This window comes from Aythya marila (genome assembly GCF_965140915.1).
Source record: "Aythya marila genome assembly, chromosome: 1".
Classification (NCBI taxonomy): domain Eukaryota; kingdom Metazoa; phylum Chordata; class Aves; order Anseriformes; family Anatidae; genus Aythya; species Aythya marila.
This window is the reverse complement of record NC_139042.1, coordinates 82,568,739-82,583,625: the sequence shown is the minus strand read 5'-3', so window position 1 is coordinate 82,583,625 and position 14,887 is coordinate 82,568,739. Positions and strand designations below refer to the sequence as shown.

At 36.4% G+C, this 14,887-nt stretch overlaps 1 protein-coding gene across 1 annotated transcript in view; it reads right to left on the bottom strand.

Annotated features, from left to right (window-relative positions):
* Window positions 1-688: 688 nt before the first annotated feature.
* The window catches only part of PHEX (phosphate regulating endopeptidase X-linked), a 101,456-nt gene continuing 87,257 nt past the window's right edge, over window positions 689-14,887 (bottom strand). Inside the window, exons 17-22 of the mRNA XM_082782535.1 lie at window positions 11,783-11,850; window positions 10,853-10,983; window positions 7,749-7,814; window positions 7,524-7,628; window positions 5,970-6,046; window positions 689-2,415 (exon numbers count right to left, since the gene is read on the bottom strand). Coding sequence (XP_082638661.1) covers window positions 2,313-2,415; window positions 5,970-6,046; window positions 7,524-7,628; window positions 7,749-7,814; window positions 10,853-10,983; window positions 11,783-11,850 — 550 coding nt within the window. The 3' untranslated portion in view covers window positions 689-2,312. The remainder of the gene's footprint in view (window positions 2,416-5,969; window positions 6,047-7,523; window positions 7,629-7,748; window positions 7,815-10,852; window positions 10,984-11,782; window positions 11,851-14,887) is intronic.

Here is a 14,887-nt window from a genome sequence, read left to right as displayed (position 1 = left end):
GAGTGACATAAGGCATTTTAGAAGAAACCACTATGCAGTACAGAGTTAGAACCCCCCAAAAATACAAAATGACAGGATCTGTCCCACTGGAAAATAGCCATGAGAGAGAAATTCTTTCAAATGCATCTCTGACCCAAGAGATAAAAATAGAAAACTCCAAGCAGACTGTTGTGAAAACATTCTTGCCTAAGCCAGTAATTTAGAAAGTTTAGATAAGTGTTTGAGTCGCTGTTCTGACTTCTTTGAGGACAATGACCGTATTGGTACTACCTTTAATGAGGCCAGGATTTCACCCCTGAACTTTGTGCTGTTGATCGAATGCAGCCAACATCAAGTTGTCTCAGTACTTTTATGAGAACAGGAATCAGGACAGCACTCAATTTGCTAAGGAACTTTCCCATTAGTAGGCAAACCCTGTGGCTTTGCTCAAGAGCCATTCCTACTTGTCTAAGGAAAGTTCTTATGAAAATACTGTTATCTAAATAGTTTGTGTGAAAAATATCAACAGGCAAATAAATGGTAGTATCAACTCAAAAAATAAACTATGTTCCATAGAACTAAGAGCTGGCTCAAAGGAAGAAAAGTGCATTTGCTCTTAAGAAAAAAAAATAATAATGATTTTCTTCAGGGGAAAATTAAAAGTAGAAAATCCTAGCCCCTAATATATATATATATATATATATATATATATATATATATATATATCTTTTTTTATTGTGGCACTGATGACTTAAGTTTGGGAACTCAGCTTCCTTCACTCTGAAAGGTAGTTTGAGGATTTATTTTCTTTTATGAAGTATGTTTCCATAATGTATCCCTTCTTTATAAAGACATAGGAAACTAACCCCATTTGCAAAAACTTAGTTTCAGTTGAACCTTCATCCACCTTGACTATTAGAAAATATTTGATCAATCCTTGTAAAAAATTTATTATACTAATATTTATATACTGATAAAATAAAAATTAAACAAATTAATAGAAGAATCTATATTTTTTTTGTATATATATATATAAGTATATACACAGACGTATAGATTTGCAGTAATTAAATCAATGTAAAGAAACTCTCTCTCAATTTAAAATGATTCCACAATCCAAAAATGAATTAATGCACAGGGTATAAATAAATACCAGTTAAATATGTATCTTTCTGTTAGGGAAGAAAGGGCTATCTTAGTTTTCTTCCCCCTTATTAATAATTTTCTGTTAAATATTTTCTGCTACTAAATTTTATTTTATTTTTATTTAATATTGTTAGAAATCAGATAAAAAACTCAACTGGCCTGTGCATATGCTGTATTTAATAGTCCTCTACTTCTAAATTTGTCTTTTGACCCAGACAAGTCAAATGCTGCTGGCACTCTGTTTTTCAATCACAGATTCTTCTTTCCTTAAAACTACAGGTAATCTTGCCCTGTTTGGAGCATGAGGACAAACGTACACTACTTATATTCTTCTGTAAATCACAGACACTAACACATAGTAAAATTAAAACTGGTGTAGTATTTCAGGCTTAAAAATAAATGGAGGTGAAACCATCTTCAGCACAACGTAAAATTCAGCCCATGAAAAAAAATGCCCCCCAAAAAACTGCCCACACTTTAAACAGGAATAAGTGATGTAATAAATCTGGGTATCATGGTGCTGGGAAATCCCTCTGCAAGCCTCTGTTTTTTCACCATACATTGATTTTTGTCATAAGCTGTTCTAAAATTAGAAAAGGACAGGATCTGACAAGTATCCTTTCTATTTAGTCCTAGCAGATGGAAACCATGAGGTGCTTTCTCAGCTTGAAGCTGTTCCAAAACCTAAGGCAGTAATCTGACATATTAAACCTAATTTATATAAAGTCTTGTGCCTTTACATCATGCAACATCATTTATGGCGTGCTGGGCAGTGACAGTTTAAGTTATGAAAATGCTGTATCACACAGCAGATCAGAGCTGGTTTTATAGCAGGTCTCATGAATTTCTTCATCCAAAAAGAACAAATTTTGTATGGGAACATTCTGCATAGCACCCCTGCAGAGCAATAGATTAAAACTGGATTTTAGCATTTACCTCTTGCTCATATATAAATCAGGAATTAGAATTGATAATGGCAATTATCCATCAATGGCAATGCAACTGCAGATGAACAGGAGGAGTTTTATAGATAAAAGGAGTGTCCATATAGTTCATCCATATGGATGCGTTTGAAGTAACACCTCTCCAGATTGCAGAACATTATTCTGAAACTCTAGTGGTGGGCATGAGCTCAGATGCAGCAGTTCACATTGCAGACCCCTGTCGACAAGACCTGGATAGGATGTCTACCACAGCCGGCAGGATTCTGCCCCTCGGTTCATATTCGTATTTACTGGGCAGCTGAAAGCTTTACGGAACTCTTCAAAGTTGCTCATGGCACCAATAACTCTGCAAAGAGAAAAGAAAAATTCTCAGCAGGCAGGTTATCTTCTATTAAACATCGTGGACCTGTGAGTGTTTCAACACATTCACTTCAGGTTGAATTTTCAGGCTTCCCTTTTCATTTCTCCAGAAATAAAAAGAAAAGGTTCAGGAGAAGCACTCCCATTTAAAGCTAATGTAAAGACAATCTTGTTTCATTCAGTGCTTTGAGAAATATCTTACTTTGCTAGAAACTCTACCAAAAACAATTGCTTTTTTGGCAGGTCCCATGTCATTTAGAATGATTTTCCAATCTGAGCCTTGGCAGGAAAGGTGGGGGGAGATCAGCAGTAGACTTGTGTGGTGGAACCCTTCTTCCAGCAGCTGCCAAACTGCTGCAGCCCAGCACACAGCAGTGTGTAAGCACACATGGGGGTTGTGCTGGAAGTGGTTCAATTTGGCTCATGCCAGCCAGCTTGTAACAACACTCCCTACCCCCCCCCCCCCCCCCCCCCCCCCACACACACACACACAAGCCATCTCCCCAAGACTTTGCAGCCTGAAGCCAGGGTGGTAGACAGAGCCTCTCTTATCAGCCAGCTCAACCCTGGGCCTCCTAGGCCTTCTGATATTTTGGAAATCCATTTTCTGGAGCTTCTGATCTGACCAGCAACCAGGCTCTCTTGTTTCCACCCCATATGGCATGACAGTGAAAGAGCACTTCTCCTCACACAAGCTAGACAATGTGCCTGAATCCTAGACCAGCACCTTCAGGCATACAGGAAGAGCTCTTTGTGTTTCTTCTTCCATATTTGTATTATTTCATGCTGTCAGAAATGATTATTTTACCATTGCTAGATTGGAATTGTGTTGTTTGCAGATTTTTCCTGTGCTTTTAAGCTCATTGGAGTTTACTAACCTGAAATTTGAAATGGTATTAAGGTAAACAGCAGCCTAAGTTAGAAGCAGAAAAGTATCTACTGAGATATTAATTGTGTGCCTTTCTGCTGTCCTTCTTATGCAGTGGGAAGACATTTTTCTCCATTGTAGGCAATCAGCTTCTCAGCATAGCTCAGCGTGGTAGAAAACATTCTTATTACATTGATTAGACTTTCTGTGGGTAAGAGAATTTGCAGTCAGCTGGTGCAAAAATATCTAAAGGTCAGTTTTGTAAGGAGAATTACGAAATGTTGTTGGGTTTCAAATAAGATATACAGCTTTACTGTAAAAACATTAAAAATACCCACTCAGGTGCTGGAACAGAAATAACTGGTCATGCTGGATTGCTACTGACGTTGGCAGTCATTCTGCCTGCCTCATTGGGGAGTTCACTTTGAAACTGTCATTCAAAATATGTGAACTCCCATGTTAATATGGAAGATCTGCCATTTAAAAAATAAATATAACCAGAATCTAGTCAGCAAAAGATCTTTATGCATCCATTAACGTGACTTTTCTATGCACGGTTTGACATTGCCATGTTAACTGTGGAATCAGAATCAGCTTTCTGGGTTTCAAACCACTGACCTACAGCAGAGACACCTTCCCCTGAATGGGTCACCCTGGGCTCTGACTGTCAATAGAAAGGCGTACTTGCAGAGTTGAAGTAATCTAGCTTCTAGCTTATTTATTTACAGAATGATAAGATATGCATTCAAAATGCCTATTCTTTTTCAACTGAGAAGAGAACTGGGGGTGACTAGCTCAGATGCACACACCTATGCGCAAGATGTGTGGTTTTCATTTTTATTGTTTTTATTTTATTCTATTATTACTATTACTTTTTGTAATTACTTAGGAAAGGCTGTTTGGGATGTCTGGATAGCAAGTACTGTCATTTTGGAAAGTAGCTATATTGCTGCTATAATCATAATGGGTTTTGGACATAAATGAAGCAAAGCTGGGGGAAACAGATCATATTGTTCCAGTTGATACAACATGGAAGAAGAGACAAACCAAAATTTCTCTTAAGTTCTGAAACAGAAGATTGTTCTGGCTATCTCACATAAAAACTAAGAAAAAGATTTGTCTATATTTTCTATACTCAAAATTAATCTAATATTCTCTGTAATTATCTTCCATGACCTGACTCCTTCAGCTAAATAAGAGTTTTTCCTTGTGAATGCATTATTCTTAGGTTTCTCTGCACATTTTGTGTTTTGCACCATCTAATAGAAATGTAGCAATGTGATGTTTTCATATATAGAGAAAGGTAAATAAATCTGAGGATTTTAAAGCCAAGAAATGGTTGTTTTTATCAAAATCTGACATGTAGGAGTTATAAAAAATATCACTCTGTAGGCTGAGGCTCAGCTGGATACTACAGTCTTCATTGTCATGAAGTATTTTTCAATTGTTAAAAGGCATGTAAATTTGTATATCATAGTTGTTTTATTCAAGCTGGTGTGGCAAGTATTGCTAAGGTATGCTACTGCAAGTTTAAGTGCAGAGTGCAGAAATCTGCCAAGACCAGGCATACTCATCTGCATTGTTAGCTTACATTAAATTTGTGCTATAATCTTTCCAGCTCCATTATTTATTAACTCATTCTGGTTATAAGTACCTGAAGGTGTGCTATGCATACTGTGTTTATATGTCCAGTTTTGGTATGGCTATGTCCAGGGAATATATCAGAGTACCCGTACCCTTTGGTCCATGAAACAACCTCACAGCTCTCCTGTGAAGGCAGTGTTGCTATTTTTCCTTTATCAAGAGAGATAGATATGAGGCAAAGGGAGCTCATAAATCCTAAATTTACCCAAGGAAAATCCCAGCTTCCTCTTTAGTCAATAGAAAGTGGTAGGAAACTCCATAAGATAACCTGACTGAGGGCAAATACACAATTCTTGGTGAAGTAAATGCAAATGACATGAATCCCAGAAGAAACAAATTGCCCTTGGTCATGCAGACTCTGTGGAGATACAGAGAAATAAACACTGGCTTCCTAATTCTTACATAGTCTTTAAACATTCTTCATTTTCCAGTCTCTCCTTCTTGATGTTCAGTGGTTATGAGAGCCTGGCACAGGCCTCTTTGGCAAAGAGGTTGACATGCTGTTATGGTTGGACTACCACAGCTCCTTTAAGAATTGTGTCTTGGAGGTCAACTGAAGAGTTCAGTCTTGAACGGAACCTGTGTGGCATGTTTTGCTTTGCTTTTCTACCTGTTCACTATTAGTATAATTCAAGGCACTCTCTTTAAAGCTTAAATGAATTCAGGGAGTTTGAATCAAGGACCCTCCTAATACTCATTGTTTTCTACACTAGATTGTCATAGGAAAAAAATAAATAAAGATAGATGAAACATTTCATATACTCAGGTCTTGATTATAGAACATCACAAGAATCACAGCATGTTCTTGTTCAACTACTTTTGAGGGTAGATGCAAGTCCCTCATTTTTACAGAAGAGCATTTGTAACAGCAGAATATAAGCTAATAAAAACACTTGACTTTGAATATAGGCCAAAACCATAGGCCAATTTTGTGTTTCTTAATTTCTCTTAACATGCTAAATTTCTGCTCTTGTCTGCTGCAGTGATGATTCTGCATGTATACTAAGTAAATATATTATTTATACTACCTGAACATAGGAGGGCTGTGAGCTCCAGCATATATTTGTTCTCTTGCGGATTCTGATCTAAAGGAGTTGCATCTTACCTAATAAAAGATAAAAAGAAATAGGCACATCATTTGGAATGACTTTGCAAGTTAAAGCAGAATGTAACATCACAGTTCTTAAGATGCTTGTTACTTATAGAATGTATAAAATGGAAAGACACCACTAATTCCTATTTGATTTCACCTTTGCTAGCTTGCAGCGTTCTCCTGATATATTATCCTGTTTTTTGAAATCCTCTAATGGATCCAGTCCCCACCTGCTGTTTTTCTCCACCCACTCATTCCCTTCATCTAATCATAGTCACTTTACCAGTTCTTTTTTTTTTTTTTTTTTTTTTTTTTTTTAATATACTCTATAATTGTAGTTTGCTTTTCAGCTTATGCTGGAGCATCTCACACCTTAATAATTACCAAGGATATTTCTTGGTCTCAAAGCTATGTAATGTTTAAAAGGTACATATAATGATGTTTCCCATCTCTAGAATTGCAGCTGCATTACCTTACATTTGTTCCACATTGGAAAGGCAGTTTCTTTTGAAATGAAACATTTTTCAAGTTTCCATTAGTGTTCCCCAATTCACTATTCCTAATACAATGCTTGGCCCAATTGTAACTGACCACAAAACAGAGTAGAGAGAATATTTGCATAACTGAGTAATCCATCTTATGCTGTATCCATTGCATGAAAAAACTCAATCTGTCAGTCCTTACCTTACCTAAGCCCCTGCGTCGAATATTTTCTATCAAAATCCTTTAAGCCAGACCACATATAGGATATATGTGCTTCAGTATAAACTACCAAAATTCAATCTTTTCATCAGTTAATATTGTCAAACTTAAGTGGTCATAGGTCTGTACACTACTACCTGTGGCAGAGAAGTGCCAGGGTAGGTTTAAAACCAACATTGGTTGCACTGGGTCCTGTTTCTTCAATTTTCAATGATTCATGCCTTCAGGTGGCTGATGCAATTTACAGCTCAACTTTTAATCCTCGTATAGGGAGTTTGCCCAGTTCTTTTATACAAATAAATCATTTCTGATATTCTCCCTTGTTTTTACAAAAGCTCGCATCTTCTATCAAAGTTTTACTACAATGTGTCCAATGTACAGCAAACAAAGGTAAGAAAAAAATAAGCAAAGATTTTGTTCACCACTGCTTAGTTTCACTGAACAATGTGCTCAGTAACAAATGGTGGTGGTATATCTGCAACAAGAGTTTGTGGTGGATAAACTGCTGGTGGAAAATAGTCATAAAATTCTGCACACTTTAAGCACCAGAAAACTGGGATGCTAACATAGAAAGAGGTTATAGAATCAAAAAAAAAAAAAAAAAAAAAAAAAAAAGAGAGAGAGAAAGAGAAAAGAAATAATAGTCTTGTGAAAATAAGTCTCTGTTTATATCATTAAAAGTATGGATTTGGTTGCTATAGATTATTGAAACAAAGCAGCCTCATCTCTGCACTGTACCTTGTGCAGGTCAATAGATGGAGACTCAAAACATATTTGTATTACTCACGTGGGCATAACTCAGAAAGAAAAGCTGGTTGTGTGTGAAGTCAAGGCCTGGCAATAAAGGTTCTTCGTCTCCTCCTCTCTTTTCTCTAATCCATCTCCGGTATGCCTAATAAGAAACAGATACAAAGTGTCTTTCAGTTACATGGAACCTAAACACGACTATCTTTCTCTTTCTCACTCTCTTTTTTTAGTAATACCACATTCCAGATATTTTTCATATACTTACTCTGAAAGCCTCTCGCAAACCTCCATTATCTGCAATGTTTTCTGCCAAAGTCCGCTTGCCATTCACCTGGCAGAATGAAAGAACTTCAGTCATTTGACCTGTTTCTGAGCTTCCTTCTTGATCAATTTCAAGGGACAGGGAAAAAAATAAAGGAAGGCAAGGACAACTTCATCCAATTTCAGCCATCGTATCTCTGGTTAAGAAAACTGGTTTTCAATGTGAAAACTGTCAGTAAACAATCCTCTGTTATGAGTTATCCTGGCTCTTTGCCTAGATCTCTGTAGCACAAAATGTAGTAGATAAAATGCACTCAAAAATCCTGTCCCTGATCTTTGATCTGAGAATCAATAATTTTCCCCTGAAGATTGTTTTTCTCTGGTTACATGTGAGATCCAGTAGCCCCCTTCATAAACTTTTATCCAATAGGTTATATTTGTTTCTCTACATAACTCTTTATGTACTCCTGGGATGCTAAAGTGACTTTCAAGTCAAAACATAAAAGAGCATAATTAAAACTAGCCATCAGAGACAGAATTGAAATTTATAGTATATCCAGTGCTCTAAAAATATCTGTGAAGGAGATTCATGTTGCTTTTCCCCAATATTGATTACAAGAGTAAGAGTGATGGAAACAAGAATATGCTGTGAGAAGCAGTGCTATCAGAACTTTCTGAAAAAGCCAGTCTTCTGGTATTACAAAGTGCAATATCGTCATGGAAAAATCCTCATTTCTGCAAGTGCAGCATTATCTCCGATCACCCAGCTGATACGGTCTTAGTGCTACCAGACAGTATTTGTAATTAAGCAGTTTTACTCTCTATTGTGCCTAAAATGAACAATGTAAATAGCACAGTTTTGAGCTGAGCTCTGAAGATCAATGCTGACTCACAATTCTTCCAATGCCATGCTCTCCCGTGCCATGGGAGATGAGCATAGGAGGGGCTGGGTTCAGGACCCACTTTATTTTCAGGTTGGTATAAAAGGAAAAAATGGGGTAGAAAAGGTAAAAGGGCTCAGAAGATACACAGGCACATGCACTCAGTCCCACCACTCAGTGTAGATTAGCACCCAGGTCAGACCCAAGGCATCTTGCTTGACACTTGGCAAGGGCGTAACAAGGAGAAATGGGAGCAGTAGAGGAAAGAGCAGACCCTTTCCTACCTGTCCTTCCTCCCCTCAGAAGGCCATAGATGGAGATAGGAGGGAGGTTGTCATGAGAAAAGTTGCTGGGACACCAGGGAACATCCATATGTATTAACTTTTTTTTTTTTCCAGCCTACATCCTCACACATTTTACTTGTGGTTACCTTGTGAAGTAGACTGATTTAGAGAATGAAATGAGAGTAAGCTTGCAGTGGTGTGTGAGCCACAGGTCATTTTAATAAGTGGAAGAAGTCCTTCTGCTGATCTCAGGAAGCTCTGGGTCAGGTATCTGAGACTAGTGGGTGCAGACAGGTCATGACAGGGCTCAGAGACCACGATAAGCCCTTTATTTGATCAGTTGAATTTATGCAATTACTGCACTCTGAAGCTATTTCTATATCCACTTTTTCTTTCATTACCTTGCTTTTCTGTAGATATTTTTATTGTAAACTAAATGAGAAAGAGGAAGAGTAAATAGGTTTCTTGATCCGTGTAAAATATTCGTACAGGAGTAAAAAAAAAAAAAAACCAAAAACCTGCAGAATGTATGAATATTGATGTAAATGACAGCAGAAGGAAAAGCTCTTTGCATGCATAGCTCTTCATACAGAAGCGATAAAATACATCAGAAAATACTACGATTATTCTTCTATCCTCTAAATAGTGCTTTAGGTTATGCCACAGAAATAGAAGGAAAAAGCCTCACATTACAAGGCTGCGGATAACAGGATCTCTTCATAAGCCCACCCACCAGCTTCAAAGGTGATAACTACACTGGAGGGGATAACTCAGATCTACCCCATTTCAAGAGACACCATAGAAAGTAAAGTGGATAGTCGAACCATTGGCAGGAACATTAGAATGACTCTGTGTTTCTTAGGGAAGGTTTTAATGACCTTCTGTACGTGACGTTTTTGTATTGACAGTTCTTGTCCTATAGACGTTCAGGAACAAGCCTGAGAATTGGTACATACAAATTACTTTGTATGAATTACTTTATATCTGAGTTGTTGAACTTCAGATTGGACTACAATATGGTCTTGTTATCTCTGAGACAAATATAAACAGCCTGAAGAAAGTATTACAATTATTGCTAAGCATTCAATGCAACTTCTAGAAAGGCAAAGAATTTATTGTAATTCTGCTTCTAAAAGGTAAGTAGAGGTGGTGAAATTGACTAGGGGGTTGGGTACGTGTTTTATCCTGAACATTAAGATTAAAATCATGTCCTGGCCAGCATTAGTGGAATTTTAGCTATTGACTTCTGAAGACCTGGGATTTATCCTATTTATTCTCTGTTTGGGACACTTACATAAAGTGCACATTTTCAGAGAAGTCTATAGCTCTGATAGACAATAAAACAGAAAAAATTTCCTTGCACTTTCTTTCTCAGTTGTTTTCTATGAGCTACTGCTATCATAGTCCCTTCATTTGGGATACAAATTGGGTCTGTGTGCACATATGGAAAAAATAGCAAGAGTTGAATGTGAAATAAAGTAGGGTTTATACATCTGTTTTTATAGCTGTAATAAATAACAAGTATAATTGCTAAAGGAATGTATAAAACATGCTATTATGTTCTTCTTTTTAAAAACATTGGCTGCTCAGATTTCATTACTGACCTCATCTTCAGAAGACGTTTAACATGCTCAGTAATTAGACCAGCCCTGCTGAGTGGCTTCATCCTCTTCCTCTGTTTCCAATATGATGTGATGGGGAGAAGCAGTTTAACCCTGTCACCAGGGTATGAGTTCTGGTATTTGACTAGACTAATCAAATCTGGCAGACAATTTTAATCACAATTATTCACTTCAGAAAATGATTTGTTGTGAGAAATGAAGGTGGTAGCCTAATATCCCAATATATTGGGATTTATGAAAAGATAGATAAAAACAAACAAACAAACAAAAAAAAACCACTCCTAATATACCAGTGCTTTCAATCACTTCTGTTTTACATACATGTAAGCCAGCTCTCTTCCAGTAGTAATTGCTGTATTGATTAACCATACATTTTGTCTTCTCTTTAAATTTTTCTTCAGAGCCAGTTGTCCACCATGGGTCTAAATTTCCATTTTTGTCGTATTTCCGACCTTAAGAAAGAAAGAAAAAGAATGAAAAAAATGAAAGAATGAAAGAATGAAAGAAAGGAAGGAAGGAAGAAAGGAAGAAAGGAAGAAAGGAAGAATGAGAGACCAGAAGAAAAGCAAAACAAAACAATAACAGAACAATAGCAAAATGAAACAAACAACCCATAATTTTCCAGTTTGGGAATCTAGCACTTCCACAGAAGTTAGAGGTAAATGTACTCATGGAAGTGTGTGAACAAAATGCTTAATATCAGCAGACAAAATCTTTACCTCAGTCAACTCAGTAGTAAAAAGCTCACATTCAACTATGCAATGTAAGAGGGATATAAGCTTTCTTGTGAATATAATTGTATTTTTCATCCTCAGCCTATATCTCTTTGTTTCTTTAAACCTGGTGACAACTAATTTATTACTTGACAAGAAAAAAAAATCTGTGTCATAGAAACTTCTGAAGTTTACTTTTTTTTTTTTTTTTTTTTTTGTCTTGGAGCAAAACTTGAACATTAGAACTACATTCATATAAACAAGGAAAATATATATGTCCCATTTCCCAGGCTGGTAGTTTAAGCAATGGAGACCAGACCACAACTCCTTGGCCAGGTTCTTACCTTCCCATTATAGAACTGAAAACAGCTTTAGGGAATTTGACACCTTGAACAAGACAGCACACTTCAATTTTCTTCATGCAATTCAGCATTATTAAGAAAAAAACAATAAAAGAGCTAAAGTACACACACGTCATCTTTCTAATCTGTCAACTGTAAGGAAAATAAAAGTTATCAACATACAGACAAACACTCACCATTATTATCAAATCCATGAGTAAACTCATGGCCAACAATTACTCCTATAGCACCGTAGCTTAGTGACCTGTAACACAAAGAAGCAGTTTTCTCAGAAAGTGTCTACACAAAAAAATCAAAAGAACAGAAGACAGAAGATCAAACAGATTTGTACCTCAAGAGAGATCGTTATTAAAATTGGGAGGGGCTGGGGGGGGATGGGACAAAAAATCGTAAGGTACAATTTTGACTTAAGGTTGTTGAAAGTCTGAAGGTTAAATCCTTACTTGTTTAAAAACAGTCTTCAATATAAAATTTCAAAAAGCATTGCTGTGGCTCACTCATTTAACCAAATCATTTATTAGCATCATCTGAGCTCCAGAATGTCTCCTGCAGCTGATTGTATTATGTATATTTTAACCAAGAACAGAAAAAAGTTATAGATTGTATTATTCTCTTATAGTCATGAAAAAAGCATAGATCAAAGGCTGCAGTGGGCTTCTGTAATGCAAGGTCCAATCATTCTTCACTGGCATGCAACAAACAGACTTGCAAATGACTCTATAATGCAAAGCATTTAATAGATCTTCTTTCAGTTTTCAAAGTAAAGGTCAGACAATTTTCTTGCACCTGCACAGGGATAGGGCATGAACTGCAGTCACATAAATGCACCGGAGAACCAGAATAGACAGAAATATTTTGTATTCTTGGTTGACAATAAATGATATTTTCCTTGTTATACCCGAATAAACACGCATCTGGGAGAAATAGGGATGAAAGGTTCAGTATGAAATGTAATGGATATAGTGGTATAGTGTGTGTGGGGGGGGGAAGTTATCTGCTAAATTCATCTTTCATTTTTTAAGTTGTTCCTTGTGATTTTAATTATTTCCGTTATTGAGATGCCATATTTCAAAGTAGCTGAGAGTATTTTCAACTGATTGTATTGAAACAGGAGAAAGGCTGAGTGTTTTGAAGTAACGTGTTATTACTGGACCTAATGATCCATAGCACACTAATTGCTCATCTCAGTCATGCCCAAAAATTATGATATGATTTAATTCCCCCTTCTCCCATGGCAATTCTTCACTTTGGATTTCTTTTTTTTTTTTTTTTTCCTGAAAAGTAATTTACATGTGATAAAATCTTCCCTATTGCTTTTTATTTTCCTTCTTTTTTTCTTTTTTTCCCCACTACTATTGCAAACCTTCATTAGAAGATGTTGGTTAAAATTATACATTTCTGCAATGAAAATATCGCCCTTTTGTGTGACAAATTTCAAATCTTGTGTAACACATATTGATAATTATCCATACTTAATGTACTATATTAGACTTGTTTTCCACATCTGAAGAAAAGTGGTTACACAAGATCTTTTAAAGAATAGCATGCAACCTATAAAGAGTTCAAGAAGAACCAATGAGACCTATTACTAAATGCATCTTATTAATGATAGGTAGCAGAGAAAACAGGCTGGTTCCCAGGCATACCCAGGTCTTTCCCCAGCTCCAAAATATGGGGGAAAGTTTGGGATTAAATTTGTCCTTTCCTTCTATGAACCCCATTCAGTATTTTGTCCTGCTCAACAACAGCTTTGCCAGAAATGCTCCCAGGTCTGCTCATGCTCTTCACTTTTGGGACACAGCTAGACACAGGTGGAGAGGATTAGATCAAGCCCAACAAGTACCATATTGGAGAGAAATGTTCTGGGACTGGGGAGGCTCTGAGGACAGCAAGGAAGCTACTGACTCAGCCTGATGTCTCTATTTCAATAAATCTGGCACTGAAGACTCATAACTATGAATAATGGCATTTGGATGGTATTTTATTTCATGTACTGAGATGTAAAGTGACAACTTAACTTCCCTTTATGCAAATAGATGCAGCTGTTTTATAGTGGTTATGCTGGAACTGGACACTAGATATGCACTAAATGTTAAATATTTGCTAAATCAGTTTTTCATCAAGTGCTGATGATTTTTTGATGATTTTTCTGTTCCAGTGCCATGTACTGTTTCTTTTAAGCAAACAGAAAACAGATCCAGAATATTTCAAGGACAAAAGCAATCTGTTGTCTGATATAAAACAGCTACATTTGTTTACTAAATTTCATTTTGATACGTACTCAAGCAAAACCAATTTAAGCTAAGGTAACCTTTAAAGAAGAGAAATGAGCAAAGTACAAATCTTTGAAAGAACCATAATTTTATCACTATGGCAGAAGGTCAGGGCACGGAGAAACCTCTTCAGCAAGTAAAGCTGGAAAATGATCTGTAATAACCACAGCAGAAAATAAGTTCTCCTTAACCAGAAAGGACTTTTCTCTATCCCCAGTTACCACTCAGAAAGTCACGTGGCTAGGGAGAATTCTTTTTGAATGCAAATTCATTCGTTCCTAAATTGAATGCATCTCTCTACACATACTGCCAAATTTTTTGTTTACAGGGACACATCCAGACTGGAAGATGGCAAACCAAAAACATTTTAAAAGTTTGATTTTATTTTTTCACAAATATTTATTAAGGACATGTTTCACTTGTAATTGACTTTCTCTAAGTACAAAATAACTTTCAGAAACTGGTGTCAGAGACTTTTTCTGGTCTGAATCTGTCTTAAAATAGAAAGATATTGGACTGCATAGAAGCAGTCATCTTTCAAAATTAAATATCTGTGACCCGTAATTACTCTTCCTTGTCTATAGTAGCACGTAAGCCTTCTCAGACAATCACTCTTGCACATAGAGGTATTCTCATGCACCTCAACAAACAGACCCACTGTTAATCTTAGATTTTAGCAGAAAATGAGAAGAAAAAAAAAAAAAAAAAAAAGATAATAGATGGCTTCTCAGTCTTTTCTGTTGAAGGAGTGTTGGTCAGCTGATTTACAATTGCTTTTAATACCTGCCATATGCACACTGCTGCATCTGCATACTATAGCATTGAACCACTTCTACTAAAGTGCACTTAATTAGCAATTCATGTGAAAAATCAGTCATCAGTTTAAGACAACAGCAACACACATACTGCTCCCCAGGGTAAGAAAAGTTATCACACAAAGCAGCAGTTTTCAGATTTTTTTTTTATTATTATTATTATTTTTATTTTTTTTTACTATTGCAAAATCAG